Source organism: Eurosta solidaginis, chromosome 3, assembly GCF_040869045.1.
Source record: "Eurosta solidaginis isolate ZX-2024a chromosome 3, ASM4086904v1, whole genome shotgun sequence".
NCBI classification, from domain to species: domain Eukaryota; kingdom Metazoa; phylum Arthropoda; class Insecta; order Diptera; family Tephritidae; genus Eurosta; species Eurosta solidaginis.
Genome location: NC_090321.1, coordinates 264,939,909 through 264,965,286, shown reverse-complemented (window position 1 = coordinate 264,965,286; position 25,378 = coordinate 264,939,909). Strand labels below are relative to the sequence as shown.

The 25,378-nt window shown below is 33.2% G+C and overlaps 1 protein-coding gene across 2 annotated transcripts in view; it reads left to right on the top strand.

The window, feature by feature from the left end:
* The window catches only part of Vha44 (V-type proton ATPase subunit Vha44), a 166,326-nt gene that overhangs the window by 109,917 nt on the left and 31,031 nt on the right, over positions 1-25,378 (top strand). For both annotated transcript variants that reach the window (XM_067776292.1, XM_067776291.1), the window contains exons 2-3: positions 1,689-1,831; positions 4,785-4,938. In XM_067776292.1, the coding sequence (XP_067632393.1) occupies positions 1,700-1,831; positions 4,785-4,938 (286 nt within the window). In that variant the 5' untranslated portion in view covers positions 1,689-1,699. The remainder of the gene's footprint in view (positions 1-1,688; positions 1,832-4,784; positions 4,939-25,378) is intronic.

Here is a 25,378-nt window from a genome sequence, read left to right as displayed (position 1 = left end):
TAGAGAAAGAACAGGGGAACGAGACTCACTTTCTGAATGCCGGCATAGCAATTTTCGGGCTGGATAAAGTCTACCGGGTGCACTTGTCGGTATAAATTTGAAGCTGATATAAGCGTTTTAAAAACAACTTTCGTTTGGGATCAAGGGTAAAATAAACTTAGTCAATTTACTCTCTCCTAACGGACACCTCTCTTAAGCGAACACCTCTCATAAACGGACACTTTTTTCAGTACCAAAAAATTCTTAAACATTTTTTGAGTTTTTCCCTTTTGAGCGGACAACCCTCCCATAACAGGACGCGGACACTTGCTTTTTACCCCAAAGGGATTTTTAATTTCCCATAACCGGACAGCTTACAACACTTTTTTTTCATTTACTCTTTACCATATTCGTACAGCTGTTACTTATTCACTAATGCGTGCATGGATGTAGGGGAATCCCCTAAATACGAAGAACCTGTTTTCAATACAGTAAAAACACAAAAATGTATGTACCTATTGCATACACGTAGTTAGCATCTTCTTGTGTGTGTACGTACGTGAATCGCAATGCCTAAAGTAGTGTTGAATGTTAAAGACACAAAGTTAATGTCATTGAAATTCATAAGGAAGAAAAACTAAGTGTACGAGAGTTGGCAAAGAAATGTAAGATCAGCAAAACGTAAGCTGCTAGCATTATCAAAAACAAAGATCAAATTTTAAGTTTGTGGGACACTGACGTCAACCGGGAGAGAAAAAGGAGTCTGCTAAAGCCCAAAGGCCTTAATATTGATAAATTGTGCTACGAATGGTTTGTGAAGGCTCGAAATAAGAGCATTCCTCTGTCAGGCACACTTATAAGGAGCAAAGCTAAAGAAATTGCAGTGAGACTCAATTACGTGGATTTTATTGCATCATCCGGCTGGCTGGAAAGTTTCAAAAAACGTCACAACATAACTTTCCGTACAATTATTTTGAATATTTTGTTCACAAAACTTTATTCTTTAATTTATGAACAAAGCTTTATGAACCTCCTAACTCAGTCTTATTTGTATGTATTAATATTCTTGTTTTGGAAATAAAACTGTTTAAACATTCGTCAATAATACTTTTCTCATTAGCGGACACCTCTCATAAGCGGACAAATTTAGCAGTCCCTTAGGTGTCCGTTTAAGAGAGAGTACACTGTAAATGATAAATATTAGTGAGAACCTCTGCAATTTATCTTTTTTGAAGTATAATTGCATATTCGTGAGTTGTTTTAACTGTTTTTGAAAGATAGTTGATGCTATGATAAAAGCACTACGAGGTAGAACTGTTTATGAGTGTTTTTATGCTATTGAAAGTGTACTTTTAAAAAAATATGTAAAATTACGTTATGCATGTTTATTTAATTTTATAACGACGAATGAGTAGAATAATATCACCCAATCTCACCTGCCAGTTCGAAAATGCTCTATTACATAATATTTTTCAAAAACGCCCTGTCTCAGAGTTATCGGCTGAAAATGGTCCATCTTAGAATTTTTTCCATAAACTCCTCTCATGTCAAAATTTATTGAATTTTTAATCAGACTCAATGTTTTTGAGTGCGTTTTTCCAACAGTTTTTGAGATAGGGCGTTATCGAAAGTGCGAGATAGGGTTGTATTTCACACAGCAGTCGATATATGCATGCTAAATCGTTAAGAAAGCTTTTATATTCTTTCAGAAATCAACAATATGTCCGAGTATTGGCTTATTTCAGCCCCTGGCGACAAAACATGCCAACAAACGTTCGACACCATGAACAATCTCACCAGCAAACAAAACAATTTATGTAACAACTATAAATTTCATATACCCGATTTGAAGGTAATTGTTTTACAATAAAAATATTTATAAGTCTAGGCGAAAACATGCCCAAGATCTAGATCTGTTTCATAGAAGTGGTACAATCAACAATGGTAATTTTTTCTGAAATATTACATGAGATAGATGACTAAAGGCAACTAAAATAATATTTAAAAATCGACAATTGTTCGACAATAGCGCTAACAACGTCATCAGTCTGATAAACAATTTCATGACAATAATGACAAGACTAACTAGCTTTGTCTTAAGCAATAGGAGGAAAACTTTGCAAATCAATTTGAATCATGTAGTGGGAATAAGCTTTTTATTACATTTTATAAAAGTCAATGATGTTGTTTTTGCATAAATAAAAAAGAGAATGATCTTTGACAATTTTAAAGTCGACATAAAGAAATTTCGACAACCGACATAGCAATTCTGATTGATTCACTTCCGAAACGTCCCTTTCATCAACTAAAGACTTGGGGAGGGTTGCCGGATATAAATTTGGTACACTTTAGTACTAACACCTTGTGGTACTTGGCCCATCTTATCTTGGGGTCTATGGATTTTGGTCGCTTCTTACCACAGGCAAGCATTACAGCGGTAGTAGTTTAAGCTCCTTAAACCGCTGAGTCATTTAAAACGTTCGATGCTTCTATATCACTTTTGACATTTGTCAATCTTCACATTCTCGAATATTATTATTTAAACTTTTGTAATTGTTGTTTATGTTGGCTGCAATCGTGAGGTTTACAAAAAAATAAATGTGAAAAGCCTCTTCTGCCCCCATTAGATAGGTAGGGTCAATTGACGTTATAACTACTTAAAATGGCCATGGCTTTTCTTAATTTGACTTTATGTCCATTTAAAAAAATTATGACCATTTCGGAAAAAAGACCATATACAGCCCTTTAAGATTAATACAAAAGAAGAAACTTCTGCAGGATTGGTTAGACGTTTAGTTGAGTGTGTTCTTATTATTTCAAGGAATCCTCCCCGGCTTAGTTTTTATTCCGATTATTCAATGAAGTGTGATCGGAATATAGAGAAAAAGCGTTTTGTTCCAAAGTTTCTGTAAACGTTTAGTTGAATAAGTACTTTTCTCAGAGAGGACCTCATTGGGTCAGGTTTTTATCCGATTTTGCACTAAAATGGTACCACAAAATAATTGACCTTATGGCCACTTGAGAGAAAAAAGAGTTGGTTTTATGGCCATTTCAGAAAAGTAGGTTGGTCATCATATCAATCTTGTTGACATTATAACCATTTCATATGGTCATAACTTCAACTGAGTTTGTGGCTATATAAAGAGGTCATAAGGTGAATTGACTTTGTAGCCGTTGGCCTCAATTCACACCCTTCCATGTAGTAGATAGAGCTTGAGACACTTACTTTGTTGAAATACTAAAAGCTTGGTTTGGTCGTTTTAGCCTTGCTAGTTCAACCACCATACAGTTATCTCCAAGTCCCATGACTCTGTACACAGATGTAATCCAGAGAATGTACAGAGCTTGTCGAAAAGAAGTTAAGTAATTTTGTAGCTTAGCTTTCAAAAAAAAAAAAAAACGGTCAAAATTTCTTTTGAACACTTCAAAAATATAGTGGATTTTCAAACTTGATTGGATGGCGTTTATCTTGATAAAATGCTTTACCTCAATTCAAGAGCCGACAATTTAAATTTCTTTCACAAACACCTTTCTTCATTTCTTAATTGGCGCTTAATGGGTTTTTAGAGGGTTGTGGTCGTCCAACAAGACGCACCAGTCGCTTCTTCGTTGAGACAACTTGCGCCAATTGGTCACACCAAGTGCAATTTAAATCGTTTCCACCTGGTCCTTCTAGCGGAGTAAGGGTCTTCCTCTGCTTTTATTGGCACGTTCCGATAAGAACACTTTTTTGGCCGGAGCTTCAACTTTCATTCCCATAACATGACCTAGCCAGCATAGTCGCTGCGTTTTAATTCGCTGGACTATGTATGTATAAAATCTGATTACAGCATACCACATACGGCGAATACGAGGCCTTTTGAATTTCCTAAATATATGTACAATATACAACAAATTCGACACACTTATGTACTAAGTAACTACACGGTTAAACATTTGAGCCTAAAATTTAATTTTTTTTTTTGTGTGACCAATCCAAATTTGTTTTAAAATTTAAATAATGTCCGTCTTTCTGAAACTGAGCAAGCAGAACTGGGTTTCAATTTTAAACTAGACAAGACTACACCTGCAGTTATAAAAAAAGAAAAAAAAGAAAAACATAGTGGACGGTGGTTGCTTTCGAGCCGACAATCCGCGGATTGCAGTAGCTTGCTCTACTTCCTGAGCTATAACATTTATATAATAAAATATATCCTAACACCTCATATTGCAGACCTAGATCACAACAGCGATCAACTCGAAAAAACTCAATATTCAGAATAGGCAAAAACTGATTGATTTCCCCATATTCTTCAAAGAAATTTTTAATTTTTACCTAGGCCTATCTGGGAAAGTAGCGGACCTAATATTTAGTAGAGTATATAGAGTGGTATATACTGTATTTAGGAACGCAGTATTATGCATAACTTCAAAATTTTAGATTTTTGAGTTAGCACCTTTATTATCTAAGTATGCGATATGTGTAACAAAATGTTTCGTAAAAAAATCTTGGACTTGCAGCAAATGAAATTTTTCCTTTTTAGATTTTCAGCAATAAATTTAGGGTCTTGGGTTTTGTTAGTAAACCAAAGGTGTTTACAAATCTCTATTTTTCAATTTTTTAAACTTTTTGAGTTTGGTTTAAAAACAATTTCGAGGTTTACGGCAAATTGTTGAATTATGTTTAAAATTTAAACCTAATAAATTTAGATAACAGAGTAGTAAACTGGGAGGTTTTGAATGAAGGTAAAAAAGTTTAAAATTTAGCCCAAAATTTCTAACCGTGTAGCTATTCTCTATCACTTGACCATTGTACCGTATTGTAGGTGGGTACACTCGATCAATTGGTCGGTCTCTCCGATGATTTGGGTAAGCTGGATGTTTATGTGGAGCAAATTACGCGCAAAGTTGCCGCCTATTTGGGTGAAGTGCTCGAGGATCAACGTGATAAGTTACACGAAAATTTACTCGCCAACAACAGTGAGTATAAATGTGGTTACAAAAAAAATTCAAATTACGTATAGTTAGTAAATTTTATTAGAATTTTTTTTAACTTAAACTAGATATTTATATATATATTTACTACTTTTGACAAAACACTCTTTTGTAGAAAATGTTTAAATATAAAGCACACAAGCCAATTTTACTTGTGAGTTATTAAAAAGAAAAACAAAAAAGAATGAAAAATTCACAGCCATACCAACACAATTTGTTTTTTAGTAGAGATCTTTTGGAATGTTGATTGCGTTGCCATATTAATACAAAATAAAAATATTAATAAAAAAAGAAAATGATACCAAAATTAACAACAAATTAGCAACAAATTTTTTTTTGCATAAACCATTCAAAACTAAACAATAGTGAAATATCTTTTTGTTTCCCTTTTTAATGTGCCCAATACGCATTTTACGCGTACGCACTCATGTATAGAGTAGAGAAGTTGATAAAACTTTTTAATTGAAACATGTACAAATAAAAGCAATTAACTTCTAACAAGTTAATTAAGCAGATTTAAAAACTAATCGATTTTCAGCTGGAAAAATTCGGTTTTTTTTGATGACTAACAAAAATAATAGTTTCTGTGAATGCTCCATTTTCCTTTTTCTTATTTATTTATATTTGAATAATTTTTCTTTTTTTTGTAATATTATGTTTAGTTTTTGTTGTTTGCCTTTGCTTCTCTTTATATTAATTTAGTTGTCAGTTTCTTTATTTATATACAGTTATTTTTCTTTTTTCAAGTTTACGTATTTTCTGCATATTTTCCTGCCCTCACATTTTTGCGCTTCTGATGTATTGTTTTTTTTTTTTTTTTGTAGATTTAGTTTTTTTATTATTTATTTCATGCGCACAATCATTGCATCTCAATCTGGCTACTTTGAGTATGCCGCTTTGCTGAGATGAGCTTTTTAAATCTTTATTTTTTTACATGGTACATACATACATAAATACTTTAAAAAAGAAAATTATAATAATTGTAATTATAATATAAAAAATAATACCAGAGACATTTTTGTGTTGTTGTCTTTTGTACTCTTTTTCCTAAAGTGCGAACTATGCCAGTCATTTACTTCCACACACATACATACATAGACACTTACATATGTACATATGTACATTACAAAAACATAAAAGCATGTAAATCGACATAGTAATAAATTTAATACTTATAATAATAATAAGTCCCACAGATTAACCACCATATTCCGCCAAACTGTTATGAGGTGCAGTGATCGATTTTCCCCCGCTAGCTCCAAAACTTTCATTTCTAAAAGGTTTTATTCTGTGTAACGTTGTTTACGAATTTTGTAATTGAAATTAAGTAACTTCCCGATAAGCTACCAGCTTGAAACTAGGAATATAGTTCAGAACCCAATGACAAAGCAATAAAAATAAAAAAATCCGCTAGGTGGCGCATGGATCGATATATTAAAAAAAATCGTATTTGTGGTCCGATTTGGTTCATATTTGGAACACATATTACATACATGAATAGAAAGCGACCTAGGAAAAAAGTCGCCGCCAGGTGGCGCATGGATCGAGATATTAAAAAAAACGTATTTGTGGTCGGATCATATTTGTGGCTCATATTTGGAACACATATTATATACATGAATAGAAAGCGACCTATGAAAAAATCACCACCAGGTGGCGCAAGGATCGAGATCGATTTAGCTCATTGAACAAATATCACATACAGTTCGGTAGAAGTGAAATGAAAATACTTTGGGGCACACGAGTTCAAATTTTGTAAGTGAAACTTAAGTAAAAAAAATTAATAAAAATTTGTTTTCTTAGTTAAACGGTTTTATTGAAAACAATACTTACATTAAGTAATAATAATACTAAAAGCTAGAAAAAAAAAAAAAAAAACCGGCCACCGTGGTGTGATGGTAGCGTGCTCCGCCTATCACACCGTATGCCCTGGGTTCAACTCCCGGGCAAAGCAACATCAAAATTTTAGAAATAAGATTTTTCAATTAGAAGAAAATTTTTCTAAGCGGGGTCGCCCCTCGGCAGTGTCTGGCAAGCGCTCCGATTGTATTTCTGCCATGAAAAAGCTCTCAGTGAAAACTCATCTGCCTTGCAGATGCCGTTCTGAGTCGGCATAAAACATGTAGGTCCCGTCCGGCCAATTTGTAGGGAAAAATCAAGAGGAGCACGACGCAAATTGGAAGAGAAGCTCGGCCTTAGATCTCTTCGGAGGTTATCGCGCCTTACATTTATTTTATTTAAAAGCTAGAAAATAATTAGATAGGTCCTAGGTACTAGTCATCACACTCCTCATCAATCTAGCGCGTTGATCAGACAAATAAATAAAAGCGTGGCCCGATTGATAGTCAACCGCTCATATCTTTTTAATGATATTTTCCTATATGTATAAGTAAGACCAACTGAACCTTAATAAGCTTATGCTACACCTCACATTTTTAGAAATTTCACGCGCCCAACGCTTTTATTTAATTGTCTGATCAACGCTCTAGATTTATGAGGTGTGTGATGACTAGTACCTAGGACCTACCTATTTATTTTCTAGCTTTTAGTATTATTATTACTTAATGTAAGTATTGTTTTCAATAAAACCGTTTAACTTAAAAATTTTTTTTAAATTATTTTATTTCCTTCTATAACAAATACGATCTCAAAAACAATCCCGAAATTTTTGGTATAGTTGGCCTCAAAATGATCCTGAAATGGCCCCAGATATCCCGAAATGTTTGAATGTTTGCATAACTGGATTTCCTTCTGTTTACCTTAATCACTGAATCGCGTTAAAACGGCTAGGAAAAAATTTGGCACGCACAAAAGCTTACGTCTGGAAAAATCTACTTGTTTTTACAAAGAATAAAACTTGCGTCCTTACCCTTACAAAAAATACGTAGATGGACGCAAAATTATGTCGAAATAATTCAATTTTGAATTTTTTCAATTCGTCGAAATAACCCCAAAATTATCCTGATAACAATACCGAGACTACATAGAAATAGTCTCGAAATGATTCCGAACTAACCGAATTCCAATTGAAGTAGTGCTGCAAGATTCGCAAAACAATCACGAAATTATTCTTAAACAATTACTAAATAGTCCTGAAGTCATCCTGAAATGTTTACTAAATAATGTTGAAATTATACGGAATACAGGCGCAATTTATTCGGAAAACGATCATGAAATAGTACCGAAATGATCCAGAGCACAATCCCAAATTGGTACAGAATTTATATCAAAAACTAACATAAAATAGTTTTTAAAATTTCCGGAAAAAAAGTCCTGGGATAAGCAAAAAATTGTTCAAAGATAGACATAAAGCGATCCCAAAAGAATACAGAAGTAATCCCAAAATAGCATCAAAATCGGGGGGCGGTTGGAAATGCAACTGTTCGCTTTTTCAAAACTGCTTAGGTGTCGATCTTTATGACTAATATAAATTATATCATTGGTCAAGGTCAATATTGCTACAACACTTAATAACGATACAAACGCTTTATAAAGTAACTGCTCCCAGGGGCTTGGGCCCGCAAAATTTATCCAGCCGGCTTTACATTTATAATATTTATAAGAAATATTTATAATTTTAGGAATAGGAAATACTTAGCAACATATACAAAGCGTGCCATAATACCTATATGAGCGCAGCTGAACTCGAGTTCAAAACTCAGCACCCGATAAACTAGCTGATGAAGAAGTGAAATTGAGAAACATGTCCTAGTAACTCTCGCCTTGTGCAAATTTTGTAATTTTTCTCTAATATGAAAAACAAAAAGAAAAATTGTGTCTCGCTCATCAAATATCAACTTTTAGAAACAGTTTAGTAACTCTCAGAAATTCCGAAAAAAGAACTATTGAAGATATCTAATTTACTTTGGCATTTCTAAACTTTCCACCGCGTGCTAGACAATATCGACCAATGGCGAGGGGCGTATACTCATAAAGCACCGGTTTTTTTTGTGTTTCCCGAGTCAAATCTAAAACTAGTCTGCTGCGGTGTGTGGAGTTTAAGTTCTAGTCGAAATTAGAATCCATTTATCCATTTAACCCTTTCACTACCGTACTACAAGTAACGATCTGACACATATTAGGCAAATTTTTCGAAATAGCTATAGTGCCTAACTTGGCAAAAAACAAAACACTTTGAAACAAGTAAAGGTGTCTTAAGTTCGGGTGTAACCGAACTTTATATGCTCAGCGTGAGCTTCAATTGCACATTTCATTTCAGATAAATTACTTTTCTACATAACACGTGACACCACCCGTTTAAAAAAACAATGTCTCCCCATTTCTCCTTACAATAAAACTTGATAAGTGAAATATAATTGATACAAAACTATTTTTTGCTAAGTTATAGCTTATTATTCTAGTCTAGAACCCTTTTAAACTTGTTTTACATCTAAGTTGCCGTGATCTTTAACCGATCCCGTCCATTTTAACTAGACATATTTTCTACTATAGGGAAAATATGTGTACACAATTTCACTACGATATGTTAATTTTTCTTCGAGTTATGGCTCCCGAAACATAGAAAATTTCTTAGTCATAAAAGGGGCGGTGCCACACCCATTTTCAAAAATTTTAGTTTTTTCCAATTTAATGTTTTAATTCAATTTAGAGAGTAAAATTCTATTGATACAAAGCTCTTTTACGCTAAGATATAGGTTATTATGTTCGTCTACGACCCTTTAAAAAATCTTTTATATAAAAGCTGGCGTGGTCTTTAACCGATCTGGTCCATTTTTTCTGGAAATATTTCCTGCTACAGGGAAAATATGTGTACCCAATTTTATTACGATCTTCGAGTTATGGCTCCCGAAACAAAGAAAATTGCTTAGTCATAAAAGGGGCCATACCCATTTTTTTAAATTTGAAGTTTGTCCTATTTATTTTTATAAATCCACTTGGGAAATGAAATACGATTGATATAAAGCTCTTTTTTGCAAAGATATAGCTTATTTTATTAGTCCACGACCCTTTTAAAAATCTTTTATATAAAAGTTGGCGTGGTCCTTAACCGATTTCGTTAATTTTTCTTCAAAGCATTCCGTATAGTAAAGGCAACCTCTCTGCCGAATTTTGTTACGATAGGTTTAACGATTTTTGAGTTATGATTAATAATATTTGTAAAATTGATTTTATCACAAGTGGGCGGTGCCACGCCCATACTAAAATTCTTTTCTAATTTTTATCAAGAGACTCAATATCAGTCCACACGTCAAATTTCAACATTCTAGGTATACTATTTACTAAATAATCATTTTTTTTTTTGTGTTTTCCAAAATGTTATATATATAAACAGTGGGCGTGGATATCATCCCATTTCGCTCATTTTCAATACCAATCTATTCTGGGTCCAGATAAGCTCGTGTACCAAATTTGGTGAAAATATCTCAATATTTAGACAAGTTATCGTGTTAACGACAACCAACCGTTATCCAATCAAAGTTAATATACTCTGTGAGCAATGCACACTGAGTATAAAAATCGAATGTCCTATGATAAAACATCCCACTTGTTTTCCTAAAAGCCATTGATTGGAAATCATTAGCCTATCGGTATCATTTATTCAAATGTAATGAATTTTGCCCCATTTTTGTTCATCAGTATCATAATATGTACAATTTTCCTACCCTAACCATATCGAGGGGGATATATAATCCCAAATTAGGTCTAGAATAGTCTATTTTCACTCGTAAATGGGCGCACTTTTCAAATGACACGGAATCACATTGCACTATAGTAGTTGTCAAAAAAACTGTAAAAATACTAATTTAAAACTGCTGATCCTGATAGGAAAACACTCATTAGATCCAATGAGACGCTTTCTTCTTCAAATAGGGCGTAAATAATCCCTATGGTAGTGAAAGGGTTTAGCAATGTAAACAATGATTTTTTAACTTTGCCACTCACTACTGTATTTTTTTAGTTCATTCGATTAGCACATTAAACCAGAATCTATTGATTATTTTCTATAACATTTTGTTCCGTGTCGTAGCTTCACGGTTGGAAAACTCGACTCATGCAGGCTCAAAACAAGCCATGGGATGTATGATGCTACATTTTTTTTTACTGCTAGTGTAGATACCTCTGGTTTTAAAAGTAAATCAAAAAGTGTAACGTGTTTTCTGTTAAATTTTTTGCTTGAAAGTAGTTTCAAACCAGCGAATTATGTTTTCCAAATCGGGTTATCTCTCGTTTTATCGTGAAACAACAATAAAGAAAGTTAACAGAGTGTTAAGTGTGTTAAAGTTGACACACGGCAAAGTTAACACTTAAGAAAACGAGAAACTGTGGTGAAGACAATAGAAGCAGATGTTATTGATAAAAAACTGTTATCGATTAGGCCGATAAAGCTATAATTCGTTAGCTTAATTTACAAAAGCTCTTACCAACAGATTTTTCGAAACTCCGTTTTTCACATATTTTAGTATGATATTGTAAAGTACACCGTCACAACATATAAATGTCGCTTTGAAAACAAATTTAGTGAATGTGAAAATAAAATTAACTAAACGCAAAAAACAACAAAATAAAATGTTTTTTGCTTATCCTGTAAAATTTTAAATTTGTTGGTTAGGCTATTATGCACATGGGAAAAGAAAATTCAGAAATTGCAGTTTCGCATATGCACATATTATTACATATATGCATACGTAGTACGTGTGTTTACATTAGGGTGGCCCTTATTTTTCAAAGTGTTCCGATTTTCGATCTCATTCTCCAGAAACATTGCAATAGCCTTAAAATTTTTATGTGTAAAATTTAAGGTCAATCCAAAAAGATTTAGAAGCTGCTCAGGGAGTTTTAAATCGTAAAAAGGGCGTATTTTTACTTTCTTTGGTCCAGCCTAACTTATTTATTGTGAGCGGCGTTGTCTCTCACTTATTATCAATAACCTCTACAGATTTTGCTTTCTAACGTATTTGAAATTACAAAATTTGGTCAAATAATAAAAAAATTATAAAATAGAAGAGGTGCCAGGATTTCAATTGCGCGCAAAATTTTAAACTTTTTATTAGAGCTTACGATTTCTCGAACTTCGAGATTTCTCACGAGACCCGCCTTCTTACGAGATTCGCGAATCTCGAATTACTCGTAAGGCTCGCGAGCTTCTCGACATTCAATTTAATCGATTCATTGGCTGTTTTATATAGAGCTTAGGATTTTTTCTGGAGCACAAGCGAAAATTTCCACAAACCACAACTAAAAAACACCGAAATGTATAGAATACTGCCAATGCAGCGACTGAATTGAAAGTCGAGAAGCTCGCGAGTATTACGAGTATTTCGAGATTCGAGAATCTCGCGAGAAGCCGTGTTCTCGATGTCTCGTTAAAAAAATGAAATATTGTGAACAAAATTATATGTATAATAAATATGTTTTAAGTTAAATGTCATTGGAAAACAATATAATCAAAAAAAAATTCGCAAGTAAAAAAACAAAAACAAGTGTATAAATACTGTCCATACAGCAATTAAATTTATGTCGAGAAGCTCGCGAGATTTACGAGTACTTCGAGACACGAGAATATCGCGAGAAGTCGAGTTCTCGATTTCTCGGGTCTCGAAAATATCGCTTGTGTTCGAGAAGAAATCGTAAGCTCCACTTTTTATTTTGAATTTTCAGAAATTTTTCGAGTGCGCAGGTTTGTAGCTTATTCAATTTGACTTTAACGACGTGCTAGTTTCAAACGATCCGGTTTAATTTCGAGAATTTATTGCTTGACGGTTGTTGTTGGTCGTTTTCTTCTATGCAATGACATCGATGGAGTGAGATCGAAAATCTAAACACTTTTTTTCTCCATACAACGAAGGAACACCCTAGTATATATATGTAGTATGTAATGCTTTCATTTTCAGTAGGATTTAGATTATATGTTTTGTTGACCCCTTTTTAATGATAATACTCTTGTCAACTCTGTAATTTATTCATTCCCTTAAATGCGTTGAATAACCTCTACTTGCTATAAAAAATTTGCACTTACCCACACACACATTAAAAAAAATGACATATGCGATGAGATGAGCTCTGATTTTTTCTTGTCTGTAATATGTACGTAGGTAATGAAAGGATTGAAAAGCTATTATTAAAGTGTTTACTTCAATTAAATTAAATTGTATATAAAAATTGTTAAGTAGTGAAGAAGAATGGGTTCTTAAAACGAACAAAACCTGTTATATATTACCTGTTTATAATTAAAGGTACTTAGAAAGTAGCGAATATTAGAGGCTTACTACATTTGGAACCAGCAAAATCTGCCGGTATAGTCTTCTTCAAACATTGGCTTTTCTGGAATTCAATTTGATGAAACTTCCACAAACATTTTAACAGGCCGAGATGGTACTATTATAAAATCGAATGAAAATAACCCCCTACCCAAACCCACAATTTACTGAACCCAAAACATAACGTTTTCGTCGACAACTGCGAAACCCTCCTACCTATCAATTCTTGACAGCAAATCGTCTAGACTTACTTCCTTCAAAACATGTAATTACTGAGGCTATGTAGGAATCTCGAGTATCGGATAGCCCTATTTTAGGTACATTATTTAGGAAAAATGTGGTATACATACCCAGTCTAGTGGTCGATTTATTAACCGCTTTCGCGTCATCCATTTTTCGATAGGACCTACTAAAAAAATTTTCATTTGATTGTAAAATTGTCATGTATACCCTGTCCGACCCAAAAATATCCGCTAAAAACGTTGGCGATAACAGTTTTTTTGACATTTTTGGGTCGGCCAGGGTATACATATGAATTTTTTTTCTAGTAGGTCGTGAAAAAAACCTTAAAAATCAAAGAAGCAAAAAATTCAAAATAAAGAAATTTCGCAGGCTCGAAAATTATTTTTTTGGGTATACGTAGTGGAACTTTTTTTCCTGAGCCCAAATCCTATCAAAAAATCTATGGCGAGATATCGCTTAACTTTCGTCCATACAAATCGACCCAGTCTAATACATACGTCATTTAACACAATTGAAGTGCACAACGTGCAGCCGCTACGAAGTGATGTGACACAGAAGCTATCATGAACGGAGGGCCGAAGCAGTTCCTATCTGTGATACTAATAGATCGCAGGAATTTCTATGGGCAAATGTCTGTTGAGACTTCGTGATCTGAACAAAGGAAGCTGCTTAATTTCATGGTCAGAATAATGCGAGAGAACCAAATAAAGTTCTACTATGTGTGGTGAAGTCTGAAGACGCACCGGAATTGTTACAGAATCAAAACCCGACACGGAATTGAGAGGTACTTCGCATACTTATATCCGTCCACGTAATAAGCAAAGATAAGTAATATAAATATGCACCCAGAACAAAAAGGAGACGCAATCCATTGCCCGGAATGTTGGAGGGGGACAAATAAACTGCATAGCAATAGTTTCCATGGTGGTTTTCCCACTAAAGAGGTCAGAGTTTAAGAAGCACCACTCTCCTTAACGGAGTATACAGATTTGGATGCAGCTTTTTAGTTGTATTGACATCAGTTCAGACTTTTTAACAGCTCTGAATAAAAATACCCCATAAAAAATTAAAAATTTCCAAAACATAATTATTTGGCAATGCTTTTCCAGCATTTGACAAATTGTTTCTCTGACAACTGACAAAGTTTATTTCAAATACGACAAAGTTGAAGTATCTTGTTTTCTTGTATCGTGCACGCATCAGTTTTTCTTAGTTTTAAAGGGCGGGGCGTATAAGTAACTTATTCAAATGCAGTATTGCCAGGACTTTTTGTCTTAAAAAATCGTCAATCTTTCAAAAAAAAAAAACATTCTTCAATTGGGCGTTGTGCCTGAACTCGGTTTAAATGAAATTTTTTCTCACAGTCATGCTCTTTACATATTCTGTATCTGTGCAATTTCTGAACATTTGACAAACAAATTTTAATATTTTATGGGGCCCTTTTTGCAAAATCGAGGGCCTTCCTTAATATACTATGTAGTTGGTTGGCAAATTTCTATGCTGTTGTCTGTGAAATATTTGAGTTATTTGGGACAAAAAAAAAATTTCTCGCACACACAAATTCTCACCAGAATTAGTCTTAACACAAAAACAAAACATAATGTATGTCTATTAATTTTATGTATAAACTCGCGAATTAGCGCTAAATATTGAACTTTTAATTTATTTCGGAAATTTCTTAACAAAAATTTCTTGTTATAACAATATTACTTAATATGTATATATACATACATATATGTAGATTTACGTAACTTATAACTTAATTATGTGAGAGAATTAAGTTAAGGTCTAGAATAATTCCGATGTAGGCATGTTGCCGTTTACATTAGACTGAATCGATTAAATCAAAAAAATAATTTTCGAGCCTGCGAAATTAAATTTTTTTGACTTTTTTTCGACTTTGATTTTTAAGGTTTTTTTCTTGACCTACTAAAAAAATTTTCATTTGATTGTAAAATTTAACTTTTTTATTAGGTCATAAAAAGCCTTAAAAATCAAAGCCGAAAAAAGTCCCAAAATGAAATTTCGCAGGTTCGAAAAATATATTTTTGGGTATGCTTAGTGGAACTTTTTTTCCTGAGCCCAAATCTTATCGAAAAATCGATCGAATCATCCAACTATAAAACGAGTTAGTTTTTAAATCATGTGCAGAGGCTAAAAAGGCAGTGTTTTGTGTCTGTGATTCAATTGTTCGTTCCATTCCTTATTTGTTTGTTCTTTTTTATTTGTTCGTTCTCTTTTATGAGATACTGTTTTTATGTATGTACATAAAATTCATTCAATATCACTTTTGCACGTCCGCTCAAGTTAATCTCACTAAATATTTTGTTTGCTGTTATTAAGTTTTTTATAATTTTTTCCATTTGTTGTTGCTGTTGTATTGTCATTTATGGCAATTTTGCATAAACTATGTACCTGTGTTTTTATGCATTTACGTATGTCTTATGTATTTTTTAATTATGTGTTTAGAAATAAATGAAAAATTCACTTAATTGAATTTTTGGAATTGCACTAACACAGTTTTTATGTGGAAGGTTTTTTTACGTTATCACGAGCTGAGTAATCAAACTGTTGGCAAATCGAATATTTACTTAAAAAAAAATACTAGTCTAAAAATTAAGAACATTTTTTAATCTTGCTTTTTTGGGTTTTTAGTAGTTTTTAAAGATATAAAAAAAGGTTTTTTTTTTTGTATTTATAATTGTTTTTTTTTCAAACCTTTTGGGGTGGGACCAATTTCGAACTTAGACGGCCAACATCCATGTTTTGAGGAATAATTAAAAAAAAAGAGAATTTTCTTTTCTGCCCATGCTTTGTCGTATTTTTGTGTGTTAGTATAGTTTGTCAAAATGTCTTCGTTTTTATTAAATGAAAATATATAGTCGTAGAATAATATAAACAACTTGAAAGCTCCTAAAACTACAGCAGAGAACACGAAAACAGTAATGGCAATTTTTAAATTTTGTAATTATGCAAACCAACCTCAAAAAAGTTTTCGCAAAAATATCGAAATTTTGAGAAAATTATAAGAAAATTTCGAACTTTTATTTAGAGTTTTCTGAATTATTTTGTGTATGCAATTGCATCAAAGCTGGAAATTAAGTATGAGTTCAAATAGTTCTTAAACCAATTTCACACAGAATCTTAATTGAATCACAATTTTTTTAATGAAATAACTAATTTTTCCTTTTCACATATCCACACTTGATTCATAAACTAACATCTGTCAGCAGCCCCAAAAAAATTTTACGATTTTTATAAGATGCTGCAAAAATAATAATTTTTTTTTTCTATTTTTTGTAAATTATTGAAAAAAGTTTATTTTTGATTGTCATTTGTTACATTGACAAAAAAATCCGAAACACAAAGCAAAAGAGACTAGATTTTTTACTCCATAAGGCATTGAATAAAGCAATAATGAGATAATTAAGAATTTCTAGTTTGTATGAAAGATTGAGTTCAATAAGCGCTTTAATGTAAAAAACTTGATTAATCATTTTAGCAAGCCTCTGTGTGAAATTGGGATGTGTAGTCTTCCTAGCTAAGGCTGGACGATGAAGTTATGCCCATCCATGATAGCCCGTTTAGAGACTTTTTTAAAAGCCCCGGCAATGTATCTTATATCTGAAAACAAATTCAATCCCAAGGTACTGTAGTAACAGTGATTATATAAATGCCATATTTGTTATTAGATGTTTTGATTAGAGCGTACGATTTCTCGAACTTGTTCGAGAAGAGATTTCTCGCGAGTCTCGCCTTCTCGTGAAATTCTCGAATCTCGAACTACTCGTAAGGCTCTCGAGCTTCTCGACTTTCAATTCTCGCGAGATTCTCGAATCTCGAAATACTCGTAATACTCGCGAGCTTCTCGACATTCAATTTAATCGATTCATTGGCTGTTTTATATAGAGCTTACGATTTCTTCTGGAGCACAAGCGAAAATTTCCACAAAACCACAACTAAAAACACCGAAACCTATAGAATACTGCCAATGCAGCGACTGAATTGAAAGTCGAGAAGATCGCGGGTATTACGAGTATTTCGAGTTTCGAGAATCTCGCGAGAAGCCGTGTTCTCGATGTCTCGTTAAAAAAATAAAATTTTGTGAACAAAATTATATGTATAATAAATATGTTTTGAGTTAAATGTCATTGAAAAGCAATATAATAATAAAAAAAAATTCACAAGTAAAAAAAAACCAAGTGTACAAATACTGTACATACAGCAATTAAGTTTATGTCGAGAAGCTCGCGAGATTTACGAGTACTTCGAGAAACGAGAATCTCGCGAGAAGTAGAGTTCTCGATTTCTCGGGTCTCGAAAATCTCGCTTGTGTTCGAAAAGAAATCGTAAGCTCTAGTTTTGATTGGTATTTAGCACTTATAATAAAAGAGTGTAACCATTTGAACCGAACCGTTTCATGAACCGGTTCAAATTTTGCCAAAATGTGACGAACCAAGATCCGTGGAGGAACTCTTAAAATTAAAATTAAGAGCTCCTACTATATTTTATTTAAACAGAATCTCTGATGCTTTCGGGTGAGAGCGAAAAATAATATTGTAATTTTCGGCACACCCTAATGTGGGTATGGGGTAAACATTTATTTTTTGACGCAACCTTTAAAAAATTCACAAACTACCATTTTTTCGTGCAGATTAATATATTTTTAATTTTTAAATACGTATTCGATTTGCAGCCAGATTTGTTAACGACACAGGTCACTAGGTTTTTTAATTTGTTTTAATGATTTATTTTAATCCTAGATACTAAATTTAATTTTTTTTAATTAATTTACTTTACTATATCAAGTTATTCGTATATGTTATGTGTATTTTTCACGTATTGTACTTCTAAATTAATTTTCTGTAATTAATTCAACATTAGCATTTCTGTTACCAATGTATATGTACATATACCAATATAAATCCATCTAACAGAGGTTTTAAACACCAAAAAATCATTAAAGAATCTAAATAGTAAAAGATGTGTTGGTCCGACGAACAAAAACCTAAGTACTAATGTACCGAACTGCGCAAGATAAGGCGAACAAAAATTAAGGCTGCAGTTTAGATATTAATTAAATAAGTATTAGATTGGTAGTACAATGCTCAGAAAATCTTAGCACTATAGGACAATCAGAAAAGCTAAAAAAACTCGCTCGACGATAGTGGCTAATGATAATAATAATTAACCATAGGCCAATAGTGGATATTAGATAAAAGCAAATAAAGTATTGTCAATGTAGATCAGATCAAATTTAGTTTTGCAGGAACCTACACGTTTCTATCATATTAAGAAGTGGAAACAGTGTTATAAATGCTAGTTTATAACTGACGACTGGCAATCATAGTTACAGCATGTTTTAATTGGGTCAAATTTGATGGTTTCATATGGCATTATACTGAAAAATAAGCTGGTAAAATCAACCAAGTTAATTGTCAATTCAACCGATATTTATGTAAATTGGTATCCGTCACAATTAGCTGTTGACTCAACTTCGCCCAAACTGTTGATTCTGAATTGAGTGCTTCAACAGTCAAGTTCAACAAATGTGAGCCACAGCTTGTTAAAAAAATTCTAATTGAATAAACGTTTATCTTAATATTTTGATGTTGCTTTTTCCAGGCCCAGGATTTTCTGTGTAGTTAGCGTAGCACGCAACCATCACACCCCGGTGGTCGCCTAGCTCTGCTCTGTTGACTAAATAAAATAAATGTAAGGCACGATAACTTCCGAAAAGATTTTAGGCCTTGCTTCTCTTCCAATTTATATCGTGCTCCTTTTTAATTTTTCATACAAAATAGCTGAACGGGACCTACCTGCTTTACGCCGACTCCGAAAGGCATCTGAGAAGCTTTTCATGGCAGAAATACACTCGGAGTGCTTGCCAAATCACTGCCGAGGAGCGACCTCGCTTAGAAAAACTTTCTTCAAATTTAAAAAAAAACTTGTTTTCTAAATTTTGACACTGCTTTGCCCGAGGCGTGAACCCAGGATCTTCAGTGTTGTAGACGGAATACGTCACCATCACACCAAGGCGCGCCGCCAATGAAGATTTCCGTCAGCATCAGAATAACAGTGTCCGCTGATATTACAGAGATTTCTGTAGCATGATAGTCATAATTGCTCCATATCAAATCAAATCATTCCGAAAAAATCAATAAAATGTGATCAAAAAATGTAATGTTTTAGTACAAATCCAAATCTTTTTAATGATTTTCAAGTAGGTGAAACCAATTATCGTTTTGATATGGAACTCCTCATTCACAGTACTTTGCTGTTGAAATAATTAAAGAACTCAGTTCTTTTAACAGAACAGGTAAGGGAGTCTAAGTTCGGGTGAAACCGAACATTACATACCCATCTGTACACTTGAAATGCTGTTATTGTTTGTTTTGTGTGCTTAATAGTGTTACAAGGCTGCGCAATAGATCATATACATATGGTTCTATTCTGAACTAATTTTTCTTCGAGTTATGGCTCCCGAAACATAGAAAATTGCTTAGTCATAAAAGGGGCGGTGCCCCGCCGATTTTTTTTTTTTTTTAATTTTGAAGTTTTTCCTATTTATTGTTATAAATCCACTTGGGAAATGAAATACCATTCTTATAAAGCTCTTTTTTTGCAAAGGTATAGATTATTTTATTCGTCCACGACCCTTTTAAAAATCTTTTATATAAAAGTGGGCGTGGGTCCTTAGTCGATTTCGTTGATTTTTCTTCAAAGCATTCCTTAAAGTAAAGGCAACCTCTACCGAATTTTGTTACGATAGGTTTAACGATTTTTGATGTATGATTAATAATATTTGCAAAATTGATTTTATCACAAGTGGGCGGTGCCACGCCCATTTAAATTTTTTTTTTTTTTCAAATTTTTGTCAAGAGTCTCAATATCAGTCCACACGTCAAATTTCAACATTCTAGGTGTATTATTTACTAAATAATCAGGTTTTCTGTGCTTTCCAAAATTGTATATATATAAAAAGTTGGCGTGGTTATCATCCGATTTCGGATCTATTCTGGGTCCAGATAAGCTCGTATACCAAGTTTGTCGAAGATATCTCAATATTTACTCAAGTTATCGTGTTAACGGACAGACGGATAGATGTATAGATGGAAGGACGGACGGACATGGCTCAATCAAATTTTTTTTTCGATACTGATGATTTTGATATATGGAAGTCTATATCTATCTCGATTTCTTTATACCTGTACAACCAACCGTTATCCAATCAAAGTTATAATATTCTGTGTACAAGTACAGCCGGGTATAAAAATTTGTTCGATTATTGAGAATTTGTCAGTTGAAATAACTAAACAAATATGTTTTCTGGACAACCAACTCGTTTGAATTAACCGTAATGCCATACATTTTACTGAATATCTGTTAATTCAAGAAAAACAAACCTGAATTGTTGATTTTACTAGCTTCATTTCTTTCAGTGTAGTAGGTTGACTATCACCACTTGACTTTCAGTTGTTTTAAGCAGGTTATTTAAAAAGTGTTTGCTTAATACTTAAATATTTTTCTTATTAACTTTTGTTTGGTATGTTTTTTTGCTTTTAAGTTTGAAAACCTTTAGTTTGAATTAAACAATTAATTGCCACTTAACACTATTTCAGGTCAAGTTTAATTGGCTGATTGTTTTTTTATCCTCAAAACCTTTTCATTATGAATCTATAAAACATTAACATCTACATATGGTAATATTTTGTTTAACTTTTGGAAAATTGCATCATAGGTATTTTTTCTTTGTAATATTCCCGACCTTTTATGAATATTATATTGTTATTAATTTTGCCTCGATATTTGTATGTATGGAAGAAAAATAGATAGACCCATCAATAAATTTAACTAAATAATCAGCCAAACTACAGCGCCAGTGTTTTCTAAAACAAATCGCTCAAGTTTGATTGATGCGTATGAGTCAGTCTGATAGTTCATTGCTATAACGAAATGATTTTGTTTATTTTTTACCCAAATGCATTAGGATGTTTGAAAAAGTCATATATGTAATACTCCTATATTGCTAATAGAAAATGCCCGCAATGTGTTTTGGATGCGAAATCAAAGCAAGACAGCCTATAAAGTTTTTGTGATTGTAGCAGCATAAGTGTGACAGGGAAAACTTAAATTTTGGTACATTCGATTATTGAATACAAAAACAAAAACATGTAAACAGCAATATATCGGCACTCTGATGTTGGGGAAAGTGCTTAGCTTTTTGTAGCAATATAGAAGTATTACATATATGGAAAAGTCTAGTTTAGGTAGTTGCTCAAGAACTGCGCTCTAGATAATATCTGGGTTGTTCTCAGGAATGTTCTATAATTTCAAGTCTATCTTCGGCTCGTTCAAGACTATCTACGGCTCATTTCGCGGCTATCGCCAAAATACTTCTCAATACTTTTGTGGTTGTCGGTTCTCATGGACCGGCCAGTTCAACCTAACCTAACCTTGTGGTTGTCGTCGGGATCAATTCGTGGCCATTTCGGTATTGTTTTAAGGATTATATCTTAGCTATATCGGGTATGAAAAGGAAGAGTTAGATAGAGAGAAATCGGCAGAGTTATATACAATAAAATAGTTTTACTACCTTGGAATGTTATTATGTTGGGTGAAACAGCAACGAAGTAAGAGAGGGTATTTTATTATTTGTATGCAAAATTGTATATAATAAATGGATTGTGCAAAGTTTAGTTATAACTTCAAAAAAATATCCCCGTGCGAAGATTTATTGTCGCCAATGCTCATAAGCCTACGGTTAAAAAAAAAATTGCGACAAAACTTGTTTGCAAATTTTATCAGTTATTTTCTTCTTTTTTTACTATTTAAAAAAATCTACCGAATTGTATAACGAAAACTTTGTATGTAACAAAGACAGTGATACCTCGACTTCTCTTCCTCCTCATCCAGACAGCTTCTGCATAGGGAGTTTGTTGGTATACGACACCGTCAGAGCATTTGGTGCAATACAAACGTAAATACTCTCACTACAGATTTGTTTAGCTTGATAAGGTAGCTACTTCCTCTCCTAACCAAATATTACCATAAGGACCACCTTGAGGCCTCGCAATCATCCCGGCTGGTCTTGCTGTGGTCGTTGCCCTAATCTCATATTCCTCAATTTTTTTTTCAGGAGATAATCCAGTGGTGGTCGTACAGAGCTGTCCGCCGCTATTATTTTCATTTCCAAACCATTCCTGGCCATTTCATCTGCAAATTAATTATCTTCAATAAGTTTGTGCCCGGGCCCAGCAAATAGAGACATTTAGGTGCCTCATGGTATCCAGCAGTGCTCTAATGCCTTTAAAGCGGCCTGGCTGTGGACAAAGATCGTTACGTTGATGTCGGGGACCGTAATATACTAGAGCAGTCTGTCTGCCCTCTCTCATAGAGCTTTGCCTGGAATACACTACATGAGTCACTGCATGCTTCGAATGTAGTCAAAGACATTCGAGTTTTCTTTTACATTTTCGAGCCGTCTGTTTGGATTCTGACAAAGCCTGAAATGTTGGTCCCAAGTTAACAATATTCTGTAAAAATTACAGATTCTCAATCAATCTTAGCACATTTTTCTGTTAAAAGAACTAATTTCATTGGTAATTTCAACAATGAAGAACTGTTAATATTAGGTAAATGCTAACTTACGCTCATGGCGCTCACTACTTTCCTCTTATGACAGTCGTGCCACAGAAATCTCTATCATATCAAAGGCCACTGTTTACGGAAATCTGTTTTAACAGTTTTCATTGATATTCTTAGGATGACATTAATAATTGTTAGTTAACAGAGCAGAGCTAGGCGCCCACCGTGGTGTGATGGTAGCGTGCTACGCCTACCACACCGAAAATCCTTGGTTCAAGGCCTAGAAAAAGCAACATAAAATGTTTAGAAAATAGTTTTTTCAATTGGAAAAAATTTTTTTTGGTTTTTCATAGTGCTGTGGCTTACATTTTATGTACTTTTTTTTGTTTATTTGACTGTTGAAACATTCAATTCAGAATCTACCACTTGTGCGAAGTTTACTCAATAGCTACAATTTGCGACTGACAAAAATATTGGTTGAATTGGCCCGTAATTCGGTTGATTTTACCAGCTTTTTTCAGTCTACTAAACAACTTTAGATACGATTTTTGTAAAACATTGTCGAATATTCGAAAATAAAGTAACTGATAAAATTTGATAAAAAGTGTTGCTGCTATTTTTTCACACGCAAGTGTATATACATATTTCTAACAATTTATGGCCGTTTTCACCATCTTCAGTTAGTCACATTTCGAAATTTTCGTTTTCTTCATGCTAACTGAAGCTTCTCGTCTCAATCCAAGGAAAAAGTTTAAAGTCAGCTGTTGGCTTATTTTCGTGTATTCACAATAGATTTTTGCGATTTGCTCTATAATATGTTGACAATAATCGCTTTAACCGAAGGTTGGTCACGCTGTGTTTGTGTAAACGAAAATATCAAATGAAGCTATCTGACAGATTGCTATCCTTCAGGTAAAATCTAACTTAACTGGTGATAGTGAAAATGGCTCTTAGACCTAAATATATTATTAGCCGTGTTTTTTTACACGCGTATACGTTTACGCTTAAACTTTATATGGGACTGCTAAGCGTAAAACCTTAAATACACCTCTGAAATTGCTGCGCATAAAATTAGTACTACTAATTTTTAATACGCATTATACTCAGATGTAACTGAAATATGTGTCTATGTTTCACCTCTAAAAATGCTGTGTATCCACAATTCATCGCAACTGATTCAGCTATATGTTATACACAGCCATACAACAGATGGTTGTGTCTCCGCTCGATACACCCTGTGCTGTAGCTAGTTGTTTAACCAATGCTGCTAGATGGGTCTCCTAAGCATTATCTAAGCGAGGATAAACGTTTTTTTTACGCGCAAACGTAAACGTATACGCGTGTAAAAAAACACGACTATTGTCATTGTATTTTATTTTGCTAAACGCCAGGTTTAATGCACTGTACATTAAGTTTAAGGTATTTCTTTGTTGTTTTTCTAAACTTAGTTTTGCTACATAGATGCCATTTCTTTATTTTGTGTTTGTTTTGTATTACGTTTTTCATTTAAAAAAGTATTTTGTTTTAATTTTAATGTTTTTTATTTTTTCTAACTCTGTTACTCTAAAATCTTTTGCCATTAATTACGCGCTGAAATTTAATTAAAAATTAAAAAACAGAATGTAAATGGCTTACACAGTAAAAATGCAGGTAACCCCCAATATGTGTGCAAACCAAAATTTTTGCAGATTTTTTAACACAAGAATTTTCAAAAAAACTATACATATAAAAAAATAATAATAAATTATAAAAGTATCAATGCATTTTACAGGTGACAAAAAAATGTTTTTTTTTTTTTTTGAAAACTCTGTATGTCTATGAAAAGGTGGCTTATGACTCAAAAAAAATGTTTACCCTTTTTTTCTGGTTTCGATAGTTTTTGAGACGCTCTTTCACGTGGTGAAAACTAGAAAGTCCTAACTTGCTTAGAAGTGTACTAAAAATGTAGAGGAAGAAGAGCACAAATGAAAGACGATGAAGTCTTTGGTTCCTTCGATGCCACTTTGGTGGCTGGTGAAGCATCCTAAGTTTTTTTTGATAGCATTTTTTTCGATGGCAATGGAGCCAAAATATCGGTCAGAAACTGGTTTGTGTTTTGCCTTTTGGGCATGACTGTTCATAATGCAAAAGAAAAACGACTAAGAAACTGAAGAAATGCATTGTTTATCTTTAACAGCTGTTTCTCGCAATTTCTTTTTTGAGTCATAAGCCACCTTTTCATAGGCCGGGTCACATGTTGAAATTTTTTTATTTATGTTTTTTTTTCTGGCTTCAAATACAGTTAGCGAGTGCGAACAATTGCATTTAAAAATTATAATTTTTCATAACTCAAATATTTAAATCTGTATATTTTCTCAACCGAAAATTCTAACTGC